This window comes from Misgurnus anguillicaudatus, chromosome 22 (genome assembly GCF_027580225.2).
Source record: "Misgurnus anguillicaudatus chromosome 22, ASM2758022v2, whole genome shotgun sequence".
In the NCBI taxonomy this organism is placed as follows: domain Eukaryota; kingdom Metazoa; phylum Chordata; class Actinopteri; order Cypriniformes; family Cobitidae; genus Misgurnus; species Misgurnus anguillicaudatus.
In genome coordinates, this window is record NC_073358.2 from 5,144,535 (window position 1) to 5,164,288 (window position 19,754).

The following is a 19,754-nucleotide window of genomic DNA, read 5'->3' on the forward strand; positions in this document are numbered from 1 at the left end:
ACATTTGTTACATTAATAAACTTGAGTAAAAAGGCAAAGCAATCTTATAGGTATCATGTAGGCACATCAAAATACTAGTTGATTTATGACCAAATGGATCTTAAAGGGGACTTCTTTTCACAGACTTTTTAAAGTTTTAAAATAAATCTTTGGTGTCCCCAGAGTATGTATGTGAAGTTTTAGCACAAAATACCATATACAGGGTTCCCACTTAACTTCAAAATCAATGACCTTTCAAGAACTTTCCAGGTCCCATACCCTCAAATTCAAGGAGTTAATGTGGGGACACATTTCAGGTGAGAGCAAGGTGACATTGGGTTACCTTTTAAGATACATTGTTACAGTTCAATTTTGAGGAAACACGCTGCGTCACTGTAGCTGTGACACTTTGGGGATGCCTCCAGGGGTAAGTGCGTCTGAATGTGTATATCAAATTAAATCAATGGTGAGGCTTTACAACAAAGATAGGGTGACGCGGGAGCCTGGAATTATAACGCTATCAGAAATATTGCCAAAGACGTCATTACAGGGACTCATGAAGTATGGCAAGGGAGACGCAGCGTCTCGTTCCCTTCTCAGGGAGCAACAGTTACATACGTAACTCGAGACGTTTTCATGTGTCAATCACAACTATGCAAAAAAGCATTTTGGTATGAATCAACATTCGCATACAGAAGATATAAGCATTTAAAGCCAACAGTTTAGCACGTGTGCTTTAAAAGTCTAGAATATTTATGATTTTATCCTACACTACATAAGGAATATGGATTTCCCCCCCCCCAGAAAACTTCTTGCATAAAATAGATTCAAGCATTTCAATGACCTGTATCTATATAGATTTTCAAAAACTTCCAAGGGCCTTGAAATCCCCCCCCCCAGATTCACAAACTTTCAATTATTTCAAGGACCTGTGGGAACCCTGCATATAGATAATTTATTATAACATGTCAAAATTCCCACTTTGTAGGTGTGAGCAAAAATTTGGCTTTTTTGGGTGTGTCCTGTACAAAGCAAATGCACTGATCTCAGCACTAAATGGCAATGCTGTGTTTGGATAGTGCAGATTAAGGGGGTATTATCCCCTTCTGACATCACAGGGGAAGCCAAATTTCAATGACCTATTTTTCACCTGCTTGCAGAGAATGGTTTACCAAAAGTAAGTTATTGGGTTGAACATTTTCTAGGTTGATAGAAGCACTGGGGACCCAATTATAGCACTTAAATATGAAAAAAGTCCGATTTTCATGATATGTCCACTTTAAAAACGAGAAAAAACAGTAAACGACTCTGTGTTATCTCAGATTTTATTCAGCAAAGCATGTGCCTACAATATCTTACAAACATAACATAAACGGAGGGATTGTCCTCATACAAACAGATCAGCAGGTAGAACATTTACAATCATGCATTATCATGACAAGTCAAGTTCCTCGCCAACACAGAGGAACCGGAGAGCTCAGACAGGGACCTTCTACCACTTACGAATACACTTCACTCGAATGCTACAAGCCCAGAGGAAAACCGAGGTGAAAGATCAATATGATCCGAGCATTGGGCAGCAGCATTGTAATTTTCTATGAACATGAACTGTCCTCAAGTAACACTACAAGGCCAATTTTAAAGATTATTAGCTGCAGGTATGAAGCTTCAGAAATGCTCATTCAGCAGTCGGAAGGGTACGAATCTGATAATCGCAAAATAAAACTACACGAACAAACGTCTTCAGGGCTGATTTATAATACGTTACTACCTCAAATGCACGATATTGCTTTTCTACGAGGGTTTCGATGTACTTCGCGTTCACCCCACAGCAGTTTCCTCAATACAACCCTGTGTTTCATCTAGTTCTAGTAAGTGAATGACGAATTTGGAAATGAAGTGCTATAGATTTCGAAAAGCTATAACTGGAGTTTTGACCTCGGGCTGGACGTGAAATGGAGTATAGATGTATTTAAATGCAAAGTGGATACATAAGGGTCAACTGTTAGAGGAACATGGTATATAAACACAAAAGACGGTGCTATGTACATACATGTGCGACACAGCTGACTAGTGCAAAGGCACATTAGTGGTTGGATGATCGTTTATTATGGGCTGTAGTAAATGCATTGTGTTGTGATGGTGATAGACAACAACCAATGCAGATTTTAGGAGAGCATAATCAAGCAAGGCATGATGGGTAAAACGGGCTTAAAAAAACATCACATAGGGTAAAACATGGATCATTAAAGAGTATTAAGACTTAAATCTTCATGTACACATGTAAAAGGCGGGAAATGCAACGATGCAGAGATGAGAAGAAATGCAAAACACTTTCTTGTAATATTCACAATAAGAAAATCATTTTTTCTCACGCCATGCTTGTTTTTAATGGCACATGCCTGATATGCATGTTTCATTTCTATTGGTAAACGTTACATTAGGTGTATTGACAGGTCAGAAATCGGAAATTAAAGGCATTTGCTTAAATAACAAAATGCAAAAGATAAAAAAGGCATGAAAGAACATAATGGATGGTACTTGAGTAACAAAGTTTTGTAAAATAAAAAAAGTATATTACAAAAACAAAATCTACAATGATTTACATATTTTACTTGAATGTTAAAATTACAATGATTCTCGTATTATTAATGCTGCATCGCTGCTGTTAATTTGCTTTACTTTTTACAAGTACATTCAGTCGAACAGTGCCGAGAAACAAATGAGACCTACACGAGACGTGAAGCAGGTGGAGGCGAATCATAATCAGACGAGTCAATCAAGTCTATCGCTCCAAGAACAGGCATTTCACATCGACTCGCTGACGCTGAAGTACATCAGATTCGTTTTATGCATTTCTTTCTCAAACCAATAAAAGAGTCAAATGAAGTATAAATGGTCCAATGATTAAAGAAACATGTCATGTGGACGGCCATTGTTATCTCTAGAGAAACTCAACCAAGACACGTCAGCAGCCTGATCACATGACTGCGCTCCACATTTCTGCCATACACACCTTTCAAGGAGTTATGGCGAAAACAAAATAAGGAATGACAAGGCAAAGAGGACGAGGTAAAGATCCGACACCTTCAGAGAAATCAGACGGAACAAGGGTAACGTATGATAATGGATTATTTTGTAAAGGTGATATTCCCCATCCTAACATCTTTAGTCAAACACTGTCTTTTGTTGATATTGGATATACTGCACATTTACAGGATGCCGTAGGGTGCGGGGAGGCTCAGGCAGACTGCTTTTTACTGAATTTAAGAGTCCTAGCATTATTTACACAGTAGATACAGGCACTTAAAAGTCTTTGGTTGGAGTGACCCAACATTGCAGAGAAATGCATTCAGAGAGCTTTTTTATGCACCCTACTTCTGGGTTCAGTAGGCAACATGTAGTTTCACACAACTTTCCTTTCCGATATGCTTCGGTTCAGATGTTCACCTCTGACCCGGTTTTATCCCGCTGACAAGGCCACCTGTGGAAAGACAACATTTTTAGAGTCTAACTAAAGCAAACTGGATAACATAACAGTCCTGCCTTATGTCCTGTGTTGAAGAGAAGGTAACTAAAAAGAGCAACACATTACATGACAATAGTCCCTTTCACACATACAGTCTTTACTGGTAATTTACTGGTAAATTGCAGTTAACATGTCATGTGTGAACAGAACCTTTCCGGTAAATCAGTGCTCCCAATTTACCAGTAAGACAGGTTGTAAGATTACCAGTAATTTACCGGTAAGCGCTATGTGTGAACGAAAATTCTAGGATTACCCGCATTTAGAACGGGCGACTGACAGATCGGGCCAATCAGAAAGTTTTTTATACAGGTGACGCGTTTACCCCCAAACTGTTTACGGACGTTTCCACACACATGCTGCCTAAAAGTCGAGCATACCTGAAGTTAACATCCACAATTCTTCACCAAAGTTGTTTAAAACAGCTTACCGCCTATTTGCCATATTGCCGACGTCCTTAGCACACCATCTGTGAAGCCTAATGTGCAAATGCAGGTTGACGCCGCCTCACGCAATTTGTTTGGTCACGAGCAACTTCGCGACCATTTGCCACAGATGTGAAAACAACAAAATACAGACCGTGGATATTAAGTCATGACCCGCCGTTGTTTACAAATACGACACGGAGCCGCGCGCCACAGGTAACTTCCGCTTCCTCTCCGAGTTTACCGGTATTTTGATACTGATGTGTGAATGATGTCTTACTGGTAAAAAGACGGAACCTCACTGCATGTGTGAACAGTACATTTTTGTATTTACTGGTAAATTCATTCTGGTAAATTCATGGTAATTTACCAGAATTACTGTGTGAAAGAGGCTACTGACTACACTAAAACGGTTTAATTTTCCTTTGCGTTGTCAAAACAATCCCCATTTACACGGATCTGCAAAAAAGACCAAAGTCCAATTTACACTTCTGCGTCAAGTGTACGGCGTGGCCTATGCATTGGAATAATTTGTCGGAAAAAAACTGCGTCGCATTTCATAATACGCATTTATGCCTACGCCGGTTAATACAAAGACGGATCAAGTTGAGGTGCTATATTTGAAGGAATACTCTGAAATCTGATAATTTACTCACCCCCATACCATCAAAGATGTTTGTCCTTTGTTTGGTTAAGAAATTAATTTTTTTCAAGATTTTTCTCCATTTCACGAGTTCGCATTAACATGTAATCAATAGGGAATGAGATAAAGCATATTTGGCATGCTGTCCGAGGAGAGGGCTGCAAAAAATCTGTCACGGGACAGAGGTGAGGGACTGCCATTTATAGGCACCTCTTTGCACTGATTGGTTGGATCACATGACCATGCTCCTCCCGAACTTAGTTAAATAAACTTCATATAGTGGACCTCAACAGTTTACAGTTTAAATGCAGTTTAAAATTGCTCCAAACCATCCCAACTGAGGCATAAGGGTCTTATGTAGAAAAACGATCGCCATTTTTGCCACAAAAAAAAGAAGTATTTTTTAACCACAACTTCTCGTCTTTCACTAGCCTTGTGATGCGCCAGGTGACCTTATGTATTACGTAATCACGTTTAAAGGAAGTATGCAAAACTACTACGCCATGTGCGGAGAAAGAGGACTGTTTCGATGTTGTTGTATGTGGAACGATACTAATTAATGTCTTTGTGTCAGTTTATTGTTTCAAATGGTCCGAAAGTGTGCGTTTCGACGTGATAACGTAATACTTAAGGTCACGCTGGCGCGTCACACGGCTAGTGCAAGACAAGAAGTTGTGGTTTAAAAGTACTTTTTTTTGCAAAAATGATGATCATTTCGCTAGATAAGACCCTTATGCTGCATTCACACCAGCCGCGCTAGACGCGTCAAGCGCGAGTGATTTCAATGTTAAGTCAATGTAAAGACTGGAGGTCTTGGGGCGCAAATGAGGCGTTTCGTCTAGTTCGCGCGAATGACGCAGAAGCCCCTGGAATCTCTGGACTGACTAGAATTTCACGCGCGAATAAAGCGAGTAAACTCAAAATGTTCAAGCGTCCAACTACGTGCGAATAGTGCATTTTTGCCGCATCTACCGCATTAGGTGAGAATCCAGCATTATGTTTCGGGTTTGATTGTTTGGATGGGGGTTTAGACCCTTTAAAGCTGCATTGAAACTGTATACTGTTAAGGTCCACTATATGTAAAAAATCCTTGATTGTTTTCCTCAAAAAACCAAAAAATCTTGGATGACATGGGGGTGAGTAACTTATCAGATTTTTTTTATGAAAGTAGAGGACCCTGGACTATAAAGCAGCAAAATTTTGTAAACTAAAGCTTTAATAAACTCAGTATTTTGAGTAGTCCTGTAGGCCTAAAAGTTGAAAATCCTGTAAATTAGAAATACGTGGATCTGCAGCATTTGGGTGTCATTTCCGTTCGTAGCATGTATTATACCAAAATGCTTTTTCAGAAAAACACCTTCACAAATGTTGAACCGTTAAATTGTGAATAGCTTTGCAAGTTACAATTTTCTGTTACTTCCAATACTGCTGCACGTTAATGGGCTGCTTATGTAAATGGGGTGGAAAACCTCTACGGTGCAAAATCACACAACCTCTGTTATTTTTTAACTAGTGAACTGATAAGACAGATTATCTCCCACACATTCATACCTTTTCTGGACAGTACTCCGAGTTGTTCTGTCGAACTTTTCCGGGTCTGCCCTTTATGACTGCATAGCAGAACATAGTGATGACCATTACAAACAGGAAGTAGCTGGTGTGCATGAGGTGCAGGTTAATGAGAGAACGGTCGTCCTGTCAGTAAAGAGAAGGCACTTGTGAATTATGAGCATATCAGTAAACGTTATTTCATGCATTCTGACTTATTAACACAGTTAAAGAGTGGTATTCCTCATGCTAAACAAAAGCAAAGTGTCAAAAAAGCAGTTGAGCATGTGAAGAGTATTTCTGGGCTGAAGTCCCTCCTTTTCTTGCCTACAAGGGTCAGAAAGTTTTTTTTTCAAAACATGGTTAACTGTTACCCCTCTTTTCTTTAATGGGCACTTCCCCCAGAAAAGCACACCCACACGTCAATCAGAGAGACAGCGAGAACGCTTATCTTTAGCATTGTTCCTTCAAGTAAAAGTCACAAGCGTCATTGCAAAGGACAGCTTCGTTATATATCAAGAATCAACAATGGCACAACCTTATTCAGCCTTATTCGTAACCCCATCTTAAGACAACAGTGTATGCAGTTAATTTTTTCTTGTACAGTAAGATTATTGCGAATGGGTTTATTACCTGCATTTTGCCAATCGTTTACAATTGAGTAATGGAGCGGCCCAAAAGTTTAAAGACCTCGGAACCACAAATGGTAAATAAAAATCTAATCGCAAATGTTTTGTTTGCAATCAGCACATAAGTCCATATAATGTAAACAACAGGAACATATAGCTATGCTATACCGTATTTTTCGTTCTATAAGCCGCGTTTTTTTCATAACTTGGCTGGTGCTGTGTCTTATAGTCAGGTGCGCCTTGTAAGTCAGTATGAATTAATTTTGACAGTTATGAGGCAAGAGACATCATTACCGTCTACAGCCGCGAGAGTCCACCATATGCTGCTTCTGTATTTATGTAATTTAATGGATTCAGTGATGCGGAATGACGAGTCTGCAAACTTCACACAAGTTGGCTTGTTCAGTTAATTTAGACTATTCAACCTTCCAGGTAAGTTCTGTATGCTATGGTTTATCGTTTAAATAACTGATAATATTGCTTTAACGTACAGACATCTATTCAGCCTGCTGTTCTGTCTGCTATTGCTTAGTTGATTAACTTGCCTTTACAGATTAAATGTCTGTTCTTCGGCTTGGATTTTGTGAAATAATTTTCTAAATAAATGCGACGTATAGCCCACTGGGACTTATATGTGTTATTTCGTCTTAATGGCGCATTTTTGAAAGATGCGGCTTATACTCCGGAAATTATGGTACTCGTAACTCTTTATCTCCTCCCAGCATACGCTTCCAAGAGTACGGCCTTTTTGGAAAAAAGAAAAACGGAAAAGCTGTTCTGTCTTTTCTAAATCTGACAACATGAAAGACTTTTTGGACATATGAAGAATGAAATACAACTCTATGAGCCTTTTTACACATGGTCACTTCATGAGTTTTCTCTGATCGTAAAGTTACCCGATCATAAGCGTAAATGCCCCCCGAAGCGGTTTCGAGACCGATTTAAATCTGATCACTCAAACTAACGTTGTGCCGATAGACGATACTATCGTGTATTGGTGATAGTCAGACATATGGCCAATAGCGGGCTTTCATGACAATAGTTGAGAGGGTTTGTGGGCGAGAGAGCTTGTAACGTGTGCAGATTCCTTCTCGCATGCACTTGGACTTGTAATGCGTACGTCTTGGACTCTTTCTGGACCTGAATGCACGTGCCATTGACTCCTTCCAGCACCTAATCTTGTAAGGCGCATGACTGACTTTTCCTCGCACATAAGCTTGTAATATGTGCGGCTCTGCCATTTTCTTGCACCAGAGAGGTTGTTAGGCGCACATGGGTTTAAAACCAGCGAGTGTGTTGTTCCCACTCCCTGGCACACAGGAAATTTCAGAGTGCCTGGGCTTTAATGATGGAATAATGGCCTCAGTTTTAAGAAGGTTGCCGTCATGACAGTGTTGCCCTTAGAGTAAATCATCTTTTTTTGTCCACCAATCAAGTGGCTTGTCATAAAAGAGTAAAAAATTAACAAATAAATACTATCCCCCGATACTATCGTGTATCTGCGATCTTACAGGCTGATGATAGGTTGATCTCACAATGGGGCATATCGCCCAACACTAACTCAAACCACTTCGGGAGGTGCTCTAAGCAGCATTTCAGACATAACTCGACACGTGTAAATACATCTGGTTGATGAAGCCACATATGTCAGTGCTTTACTCCTCCCAAATGTAAGCACAACGCTCCACATTAGCCGGGCGAGGGGCAAACAAAGATGACATGCTCGTGGATTTATAGTCCAATGACAAATTTGAATATATTACACCAAGAAATAAAACTTTTGGTTAAGGGCTTATCCCCGTCATGGACCTGTAAATCATTGCGCTGTCTCTCTCTCCTGCTGCTCTGTACTGTGTGCTCCAGCTCGTGCCCTTTCCCAGTTAATTGAATTTTTGAATAAATCAAATAGCCATCCGATCAGAGAAAACACGAAGTGACCAGGTGTAAAAAGGCCCTATAGGTACCCAAGATTAACATGAGATTGGCAGAAACTTTGTGTGATCTTTCACAAAATAATAACATGTTACATTCTGAAAGACTGGTAAACCATGTTCTACAAAAACTGTCTTTACAAACAGCATATAAAATAAAACAGAAATTTTAACATTTCTGACCCTAGACCACAAAATTTGTCATAAATAGCATGGTAAATTTGTAGCAATAGCCAAAAATATATTGTATGGTTCAAAAAAAAAAATTATGCCAAAAATCATTAGCAAATTAAGTGAAGATCATGTTTAATGATGATATTTTGTAAATGTCCTACCGTAAATGTATTAAAAATGTATTTATCTTTAGTAATATAATATGTGTTGCTTAGGACTTCTCTGGACAAATTTAAAGGTGATTTTTTTTGCACCATCAGAGTCCAGATTTTCAAATAGTTGCATCTCTGCCAAATATTGTCTTATCCTAACAAACCATGCACCAATGGGAAGCTTTCAGATAATATATAAATCCCACTTTCAAAAACTTAACCCTTTCTGGTTTTGTGGTCCAGGGTCACATTTTATTTGTAAAATTGCTATGAGATTGCAAGAGTAAAATACTCACATCTGGAACGACGACTGTGAGCTTGGGGTTCAGTGCATGATATACCTTCCCAATGGCACCTTTGTAACACCAGAATGGGTTGTAGTCCTGTGTGTACTTAGTGTCTGAGTCTCGTGCTGTGGTGAAGATCTTGTACCAGGACGTGGCATTACTGTAGGTCTCTGGGACGCAGTGAGGTGGTTGCCTGGAGTGGAAATTAAAAAACAAGGCTATGTAACACCTATTTGCACGTCTATACCGTTTTTATTTTTTGTTTATAAATATATAATTGGAGTCAGGTTTTAGCACACCTGGAGTCTGGTTAAGATTATACGTTTGGAGGTGTGGACTACAGATACTTTGACTGATAAAAACCCCTTAAACTTTTGGAGTTTGCTCTGCACAAGAAGAACACAACATGTGAGCCATGCCGCACCAAAAAGAGCTTTCAGAAGGGCCACGATCAAGAATTGTTGCTTTACATAAAGCTTGGAAAGGGTTACAAAGTTATTTCAAAGACTTTAGAAATTCACCAGTCTACAGTTCTACAGCAAACAATCTACAAATAGAGACACTTTGGGACTGTTGCTACTCTACCAAGAAGTGGGCGCCCAGTCAAAATGACAGCAAGAGCACAACGAAGACTCATCACCGAGGTAAAGAAACAACCTCGAATGACAGACAAAGATTTGAAGGCATGATTGGAACTTGCTAATCTCTCATGTTCATGAGTCTAAAATACATAAAACATTGAACAAGCAGGATATTTACAAAAAGACACCACAAAGGAAGCCACTGCTTACTAAAAAAACATTGCTGCACGCCCAAAGTTTGCAAAAGAGCACATTTGACACTCCACAGCGGTATTGGCAAAATGTTTCGTGGACTAATGAAATGAAGATTGAACTATTTAGAAAAAACACCCAGCGCTACATCTGGCTCAGAAAGGGCACGGCATATCATCATGTAAAGATCATCCCAACTGTAAAGTATGGTGGAGGAAACATCATGATTTGGGCCTTCTTTGCTGCATCAGGGCCTGGCCATCTAGCAATCATTGAGGGGAAGATGAATTCCCAAGTATATCAGACAATTATTCAGGATAATGTGAGAATGTCTGTATGTCAGCTGAAAATGTGTAGAAGGTGGGTGATGCAACAGGAAAACTACCCAAAACACCAGAGCAAGTCCACAACAGAATGGCTTCAGAAAAACAATTCACCATTTGGACTGGCCAAGTCAGAGCCCAGACCTCAACCCAATAGAGATGCTATGGATTGATATGAAGAGGGCCATACACATGAGACGTCTAAAGAATATGACAGAGATAAAGCAGTTCTGCCCTGGAACAATGGGATGAAATTCCTCCTCAACAATGTGCAGGTCTAATCCACAGCTATAGGAAGTGCCTTGTTGAGGTTACTGCTGCCAGGGGGGTCAACCAGTTATTAAAGGTATAGCGGAGGATTTTCTCGAATTTTAGAAAAGAACCGCCTTCTCCACTTTTTATAAAAGTGCAATTGCACAACACTCTTGATTGACAACTAGGAGGACCAATAGTCTTGACGATCCAACCGGAAATAGAAAATCCTCCGCAATACCTTTAATTCTAAGGGTTCACTTACATTTTCCACTGCCATTTTGAATATTGAATAAATGTGTTCAATAAATACATGAAAGATCAGAATTTTTTTGAAAAAATATTTTTAGACATTATGTTTGTCAATACCCTTGCCTTAAGCCCGGAATACACTGCAGGATTTTTGCCCTCCTATAAGATCATGACCTTATCACACTGTGCGACATGGATTGTTTAAACTCGGGTACGACAGGCTGTGTAGATTGTACGAGGAAGCTTCGGAAGCTGCGTCACGTTACCGCAACGCCACCAGCATGCGCTCGTGGTAAACAAATACCAGCGCACAGGTCGTAGCAGCAAACACACTGTGCGGTAATCATGCCCAATTTCTGACACTGTCAGAAAACTATCGTAGGCTATCTTTGAAAGCAAGACCGGGAAAACGACCTCTCTCATTGTACGACATAGGGCCCCCGATGAAGAACCACAATCACACAAATCACGCCAATTGGTTCACGATGGCAATCTTTGGTCCAGGACAGCCAATAATCGTGCAGTGTATCCCGGGCTTAAGATGAAGATCAGGTAAAATTTTATGACAAATTTATTTGGAAAACCATGAAATTCCAAAAGGTTCACATACTTTTTCTTGCCACTGCATAATGCAGAGTTACATTGGTCAACGTCGGTCCTGGAGTGCCGTAGTCCTGCACAGTTTAGTTCCAGGCTCTAATCAAGCCCCCCTGAAATAGCTAATCAAGGTCTAAAGAGTCACCTGAAAACTACAGGTAGCCAAGGTTTTGTCAGGGTTGGCGCTAAAATGTGCAGGACATCGCCACTCCAGGAATCCTGGTATAACGAAATGTTAAAGTGGCTCAGTGGTTCATGTAGGTTGTCTACAAACCGGAAGGTTGGTGGTTCAATCCCCGGCTCCACCAGACCAAGTGTCGAGGTGTCCTTGAGCAAGACACCTAACCCCAGCTGCTCCCGATGAGCTGGCTGGCGCCTTGCATGGCTGACACCGCCATCGGTGTATGAATGCGTGTGTGAATGGGTGAATGTGAGGCTAATTGTAAAGCGCTTTGGATGGCCATAGGTCTGTTAAAAGCGCTATATAAATGCAGTCCATTTACCATTTAAAAACTATGTATCTGGTGCGATTTGAAACAGCTTTATAACACAAGGGTTTTGAATTTCAGGACACCTGCCACACGTATGTTATTTGAGATCAAATATTTGAGAGCAAATCATAAAACTCCATATACAATGGTTTACCATCAGATACTTACACTGTGACAGGGAAGACATTACTGGCTGCTGTGATGGTCATACAGGTGCTGAAGACCACCTGCTCACAATGGCCATGAAGAACGCACTCATCTGAGTTCCAGGCTGCTGGTAGAGTAAAAGTGATGTTCATCTCCTCATGGGCATCTCCACCTTTAATCAAGCAAATGCATGCAGTCAGGCAGCATATACTGGCAAGACAAAAGCAGCTTACATGTGCATGCGAGTGATATCTAGAAGGTATTCAGTTTCCCACGCTGTCCCTTTCTGCACAATGGACCATTGTTTTAATTGGACCGCATTCAGCCACAAGACAGGGATAAAAACCAAAACAGCCACAGTCCTCTGCTGAAATGTGTTTGAATAAATTAGATGACAATGCTGCCACTGGTGTTGAAAAATTCTAAGGACACCATTAAGCACAAATGAAAAAGACCACACAAGACCACTACAAGTTGGATCCTAAACCACATACTGTAGTGTCAGGTGTATAGCATGTGAGAATGGGATTACTGCTCGGATCATTGTAATCATCCCAAGGGTGCTTGGATAGTACACCGTGTATTCTCACAACTCACGTACGCATCTGTCACTTGATATAATGTTTCTGACAATCTTGTGCACAAAAAAGATGACTGTACAAAAAAATGCTTTAGAAAAATTACTACAAGTGCTAAAGCTTGTTAGTCGCCTGGTTGTTCTATAGTGTGTGCAGTGATGAGGTATTTTGGTAGGCCAACCCGGAAGTTAGTGGGACACTGGTTCCCTCGCCAAAAATAGACTTTTGGATTTTCCCGTAAAAATAAGCTCTTGTGTTTAACAAACGTTTATGACACGTACACATTTTGTCCAACAAGATAATCTTTACAGATAAACACAACTTTTATACATTTTCAAGTCTAACTGCATTTAGTAGAAATAATAAGCTAACCTTAGACTACAAGTGAACTACATCACGGTCTCTCGACATCAACATTATTACCACCTAACTTCCGACAGGTCTTTCAAACTTTATTAAGCGCATAAAGAAAATAATCTGTGGATAAATCTGTGTTGGGAATTGTGCCCATGTTGCGTTGTTTTTGAGATCTTCATGCACGATTAAAGTCCCCAACAAAGTCTGTATGCCCATGTAGCAACTTGTCAGCAACTCCCACTTTAAAGGTCGCATTCTTTCTGATCCCATTTTTTAAACCCTAGTTAGTGTGTAATGTTGCTATAGTAGCATAAATAATATCTGTTAAGCTCAAAGTTCACTGCCAGGTGATATATTTTGTTTTAGAATGATTCTTTCAGAATTTGCCTTTTAAAGCCTACAGCGAACGACTGGTTTGGACTACAGCCCTCTACTTCCTGCTTTAATCACGTCACTAGAACAGTTTTTTGACTACACTCCGCCCACAGGAATACGTCAGTCGCCAGCTAAGCAAACGCAAGCTGTTGTGTCACAACACAACACAATAAACAAGCTACACAATCAGAACTCGTTACGCATTTCTGAAGGAGGGACTTCATAGAACAAGGAAGACATCAGCTGTTTTGAGGACAGTGAAAACAGCGCTATAGAGATAAGTAAATTGTGTGAAAAATACTGTGTTTTTCACACGTGAAACATGAACACATGTTATATTGCGCACTGTAAACACAATCAAAGCTTCAAAAACACAGAAAGAATGGGACATTTAGAAAGGTATTACTGGTGTGTTTTATAATAAAACATGAAAATATATATTAGCCTTATGTTAACCTAAGACCTTATTTAAAGAGTTTAATAAGAACCCCACTCAAAAAAACCCATTGACTTCAGGATGATGATGATGATGATGATGGCACTGAACGCCAAAATGCTAACTCGCTAACTCTAGCTTTGCCAACAAAAATGGGTCAACCCTGCGGCACCCTATTTCTATGATGCAGTCCAAGATAGCTCCACCCACCATGTATCTATATAATTAGTGATGCACGATATATTGGCCGCCGATATACCATCGGCCGATATGGTCATTTTTTTACACATCGGCATCGTACCGATGTCAAAATAGGGCCGATGTGAACAGGCCGATAATCATTCCTGTGTATTTGACGCGTGTGTAGGAGATGTGAGTGTGGGGGCGAGGATGGTTGTTTTTGCACGAGCGCATAAGTTACACGTGTGTGCTGAAGCAGGTTCTGTGGTCTGCCTGGTCGTTCTTCAAAGTGTCTGAAGAAGATCCTCGCTACGCTGTATGCCTGGGGTGTCCAATACGTCTACCAATCGATCGCAAAGGCAATGCCGGTAGATCGCACATAAGTTAACTGTGTATCCTCATGCTGCTCCATGCCTCCACGAGCTTCGAAAAAGCGAGCGCCAAATTAGCGAGTAATTGTGAAACACGCAAGTCTTCTTGCGTTGCTGTGCTTTTCTTCTCAAATGTGTTTTTATAAATCTTATGCCTGCCCGCTGCAGCTCAGTCGTGTAAACTTCCGAAATTTACCAGGATGCAATTGCATCGCATTCTTGCAGGCACTGATCCACGGCACGCACCCTGTGTGTGTGTGTGTGTGCACGCACGCAAGCGAACGAGGTAGAGAGAGAGGAAGCGTTGTGCTGATTTATATGCTTCTGATACTATTGTAATTTTCTTTCTAGTTTGTTTCACTAAACGTAAACACGTTTGTACGTAAACAGTACTCGATATGTACTCCAGGATTTTTTTTCCAAAGCTCAGGTCTTAGGAGGTTTAACATGAAATGCATTTAGATGCATTTCTTCATTGTAATTTGTCTTTGGCCAAGGTGGCCAGGATGAAAAATTCCCCGTTTCTCAATCCAAAGGATGCAGCTCTGGATAATTTAAAGTCATAAGCATATTACATTAACATAGAACATTACAATTAACAAAGAACAATAGTCAACTTTATAATTGTTAATATTCAGACAGTCTTGATGACGTATGCAGCCTACAAATGCGACCTCTGGAGGCTGAAGCTTTCTGATTGAGAAACGGCCATTGTCATACTCAAAGCATTAATTACTAGTGAACCACATGTCTCTAAAAACAAGTCTGCAAATTGGAAAATTAGTCTTTGTGGAGAAACTAATAGCAAAATTAGTAACCTAAACAGAAAAAAGAAACGTACCAGGAAGTCCAACCTGCTGCCCAAGCACAGTGGCATAAAGATGGGTAATATTCCGTGAATAGCCTCCAAATGGCCTGAGCGGATCCAGGGTCAGTGTGATGGGTACAGAGATGTTGATTGGCCCTGGGTCCTCCAGGAGAGGTGGCGATTGGGTGCTTGATCGCGACTGACTACTTGTCACTGTGCTCTCTGGCGTGGTGGAATCGTTCAAGCTGTGCTTAAGAGTCTCATTTTCAGAGATGCACAGGTCAAGCTCATTGAAACGCAGAAGGAAGGTGTTCCAATCCTGGAAAATATTAACAGACATGGATAGGTAGCATGTTAATACAGCCAAAATGATACTCCAGTGCACATTTGATGTTAATGCATTTTAAAATTTATAACTTGTCTCTCCCATTCTGTATTTTCAGAAGTTTAATATTTATAACCAGGAAGATGCATTCCTTTATTTGTGTGACAAAGACTCCTTATTTACCTCTTAAAGGGACAGTTCGGCATATTCTTTCACCAATTTACACCAAACACAACATTAACAGAAAAGTTTAGTGGAATTTTGATGCTGCCATTTTCCATACAACGAAAGAAATGACAGCAAACACTGTATCTAAATTATAAGTAATTGCCTCATGCCCCAGGGCTCCAGACTTTTTGCCACCAAAATTTGAGAGTGTGCCACTGAATTTTACATCCAGTCACACATGTGTGATCAGTAAATTTGACACTGAATTTTAAACGGCACATTGTACTTTCTGCATCTACCATTAAAGTATTTTTTTAGTAATACAGTGGAAATTATAGAAGTTTGAATATTTAGTTGGCATATCGATTTACAGTGTGTGCCCCTAAATTTTCTGGTTGTGGCCCTAAAATTTTCAGTTGGGGGCCCAGTGCTCCTAGTGAAAAAAGTTAGTCTGGAGCCCTGCCATGCCCTATATTCCAAATTGTCTGAATTTAAAATATGCAAAAATTGGAAAATGTGCACAAAAATTGGGAGCTACATTAGGCAAGAAGATTAACATTAAAGAGGATGTCTAATGCTGTTTCATTCATTCAAACTTTATTATTATTATATTTTTATTTATTATAACTTATTTAACTCAAGCTATACATAAGTAAAAAAAAGTTAAAAAAAACCTAGACGTTTATATTCGTATATGTTTGGGAATGCTTTTTTCAAGTATGGTCCTATATGATGTCATGAAGGGCAGAATTCCTGGTATGGGCGCTTCTTCCAGAAAACCGTGCACACACATCAACCAAAGCGAGAGGAAGAGAACACCCATTTGTTCCCAGCATTTCGGTGACATATGTTTTAGAAACAAGGTGTGGTTGCATGCTAATGACCCGCTCTGCCCCATGGCACGCCTCCAGAAGTTCACTGTTATCAGAAGGAAGCTGTAGATCGTTTTTTTTAAATCTGATAAAACTTAAGATTCTTCAGAGATATGAAAGATGCAATACTACTCTATACATACAAGAAGATGAGTCTACGTTAATGGTATAAAACACTTAATGTTAGTTCTTACCTCTGTCATCTCAGGTGATTTGATCTCCTTAATCTTAAAAAAGTATCCAATAGTGAGGAAGGCGATGGCCACAGCACTGACACTGACCATAAAAATGACCAGTGGAGGACGGCTGCTTATGTAGGTCTTCAGATTCTCCAGTGGATTCAACAACAACACCTGCAGTGAGAGGAAAAGATTGCCTCACACTTAAATCAACACTGGCACCAAATGCATCTGATTCATACGGTGGTGAATGCTCCAGACATTTGCTTGTAAATCAAGTCTACACCGGGTGCCCTGCATGTTTGCTGTTGCATGCAACCATAGAGGATGGCCCCAAAGAAAGTAATTTCTTTATATTCGAGGAACATGTCCAATCAAATTCATTTAAATAATAAGTAGGGGTGCTCCGATCGATCGGACGATGATGCTTGCTATGCTTCTCAATGAATTGCGGTGAAATGCCGCTATATTCAAAAGCCAGAGGGCGCTCTCGTGCAGAAACTCAATATGCGCTGCAGACGAAGAACCATACACGCAGAAATGACACGCAGCTCCAGGAAATGGCTAAAGGATATTGCTGTTCTTTAAACCTGTTCAGATACTTTCATGATAATAAAGAATATAATGATTATTCTTTGACGAGTGTTGCTTTTTCAAATGCATGTTTTAAACGATTCAAACTAATAGTGATTTTAGATCGATAAAGACTTACTGATCAAAAGCCGAGCCGTAGCACATGAAATAGCTCTGTGAATAATATCGGCTTTGTGATTCAGAAAAATTATTGGCCACATATTATTAGTGTATATCGGCATTTATCGGAGCATCCCTAATAATAAGAACAGGTTTACGGTTACCAGGCCTTATGCCTTTTAAGGCACAATGGTTTGGATTCAAATCTGGATCCAAATCAATAATTAAGTCACAGGTTGTTATACCAGTTGTGTCGGTCAAAATGTTAAAATATTAAAGGAATATCCCATTTTCTTAACAGAAAAATCCAGATAATTTACTCACCACCATGTCATCCAAAATGTTGATGTCTTTCTTTGTTCAGTCGAGAAGAAATTATGTTTTTTGAGGAAAACATTGCAGGATTTTTCTCATTTTAATGGACTTTAATAGACACCAACAATTAATACTTAACACTTAACAGTTTTTTTCAACGGAGTTTCAAAGGACTATAAACAATCCCAAATGAGGCATGGGGGTCTTGTCTGGCAAAACGATTGTCATTTTTGACAATAAAAATAACAAATGTACACTTTGGGCACAACTTCTCGTCTAGATCCGGTCGTGATGCGCTAGCGTGACCCGACGCAATACGTCATGACGTCAAGAGGTCACAGAGGACGAACGCGAAACTCCGCCCCAGTGTTTACAAGTGTTGAGAAAGAGGACCGTTCCTACGTTGTTGTATGTCAACTGATACTAATTAATGTCTTTGTGTCAGTTTATTGTTTACAATGGTCCGCAAATGTGCGTTTTATATATGTAACACGTGACCTCCCTACGTCACTACGCATTTGCGTTAGGTCGCGCTGGACCGGACCTAGACGAAAGGTTGTGGTTTGAAGGTGTATATTTTTTATTTTTCTTGTCAAGGGTGAAGATCGTTTCGCTAGATGGGACCCTGATGCCTCGTTTGGGATTGTTTGTGGTCCTTTGAGGCTCCGTTGAAAAAAACTGTTAAGTGTTGAGTTAAGTATTGAATGTTGGGCTCTATTAAAGTCCATTAAAATGAGAAAAATCCTGCAATGTTTTCCTCAAAAAACATAATTTCTTCTCGACTGAACAAAGAAAGACATCAACATTTTGGATGACATGGTGGTGAGTAAATTATCTGGATTTTTCTTTTAAGAAAATGGACTAATCCTTTAATACAGCACGAGCTATCCTGTACAGCTGGAACACATAAATGACACTATAATGATAACCAAATGGTAAGGTCAAGAAAAGCCTATTCATTATGGCTGTATTGTGAACAAGACAACAAAGACAGAATGAATCAAATGTGTTGCTGTAGCTCAATTGGAAGAGCATTGTTCATGGGTCTGATTAAAGGCCATGGGTTTGAACACATACATGATATGATGCTTGGTGTTTTGTGTTGTTTTGGATAAAAGCCTCTCTGCAGATGCAAATGACAACATTAAACTGGCGTCATTTCCCCAATCTAATATTTTTAGGTTAACCTCCAATTATATCATATAGCCGCAAGAGCTGATGGGTAGTAAACATTTATAGCAAATTAGATCATGAAAGTGACTTCATGCAGAAGCACACAGATCTAGACAGGGTTACTGTCAAGTGTACACTCTTGGCCTGCATCATACATTATCGTGCTGTTGATAACAGCTAGAACAGTATGACCTCTTCATGAACATAACATATCGAGTAACCTAACATATAATGACTTGTCCACGTTTCATCGGCCTTTCAAACGACTATGACCCACAAAAATGCTTGTCAGATCAAGCGACAGGTATTGAGATAACACTGTGTGTTAGCCATAAACTCAAACCTGAACGTTCCATCTTATTTTGGTAACTAACACCTGAAATAGCCGCGTAGGTTATGCAGATTTATCTATCGGCACAAAACCGGGGTAAACAAGACAAACTGAAGATCTCAAACTCACCATTTTGCTTCTGCGAGTGCGCACGAGAGCTGCGGGCGGCTAACGCTAACAGTCTCGCGCTTAACGGGCCCGAGAGGCAAACACACAGCTGACGGCGGTACAGGAGACCACGGGACTCCTTCCCATTATTCGCAATTGCACTGTATTCTTCAAAACACCATGCAATTTTTCTCTATAACTAGCTGCTGGCTAACAGAAGCAGGAAATCTACCTATGACTCGGATTTCTGTGTTTAGGAAACCGTGGAGCCAATCGCGTTACTTTCACTTCTCCACTCACGCCCCGATCACGTGAGGCGGGGCTGTGAGCGCAAAGAAACGGTTGTCATTGGCTTA

At 40.1% G+C, this 19,754-nt stretch overlaps 1 protein-coding gene across 2 annotated transcripts; it reads right to left on the reverse strand.

Annotated features, from left to right (window-relative positions):
* Positions 1-1,286: 1,286 nt before the first annotated feature.
* tmem248 (transmembrane protein 248) lies at positions 1,287-19,668 on the reverse strand. Of its 2 annotated transcripts, XM_055200519.2 has the most exons (7): positions 19,420-19,666; positions 16,794-16,952; positions 15,268-15,553; positions 12,151-12,301; positions 9,304-9,487; positions 6,125-6,268; positions 1,287-3,463 (listed from the first exon to the last, which is right to left on the reverse strand). In XM_055200519.2, exons 1-7 carry the CDS (start codon positions 19,420-19,422, stop codon positions 3,443-3,445), a joined length of 948 nt encoding a protein of 315 aa, XP_055056494.1. In that variant the 5' UTR covers positions 19,423-19,666; the 3' UTR covers positions 1,287-3,442. The 2 variants fall into 2 exon arrangements, with proteins under 2 accessions (XP_055056494.1, XP_073716859.1); XM_073860758.1 differs by lacking the exon at positions 1,287-3,463 and having other exon boundaries at positions 6,119-6,268; positions 19,420-19,668.
* Positions 19,669-19,754: the final 86 nt, after the last annotated feature.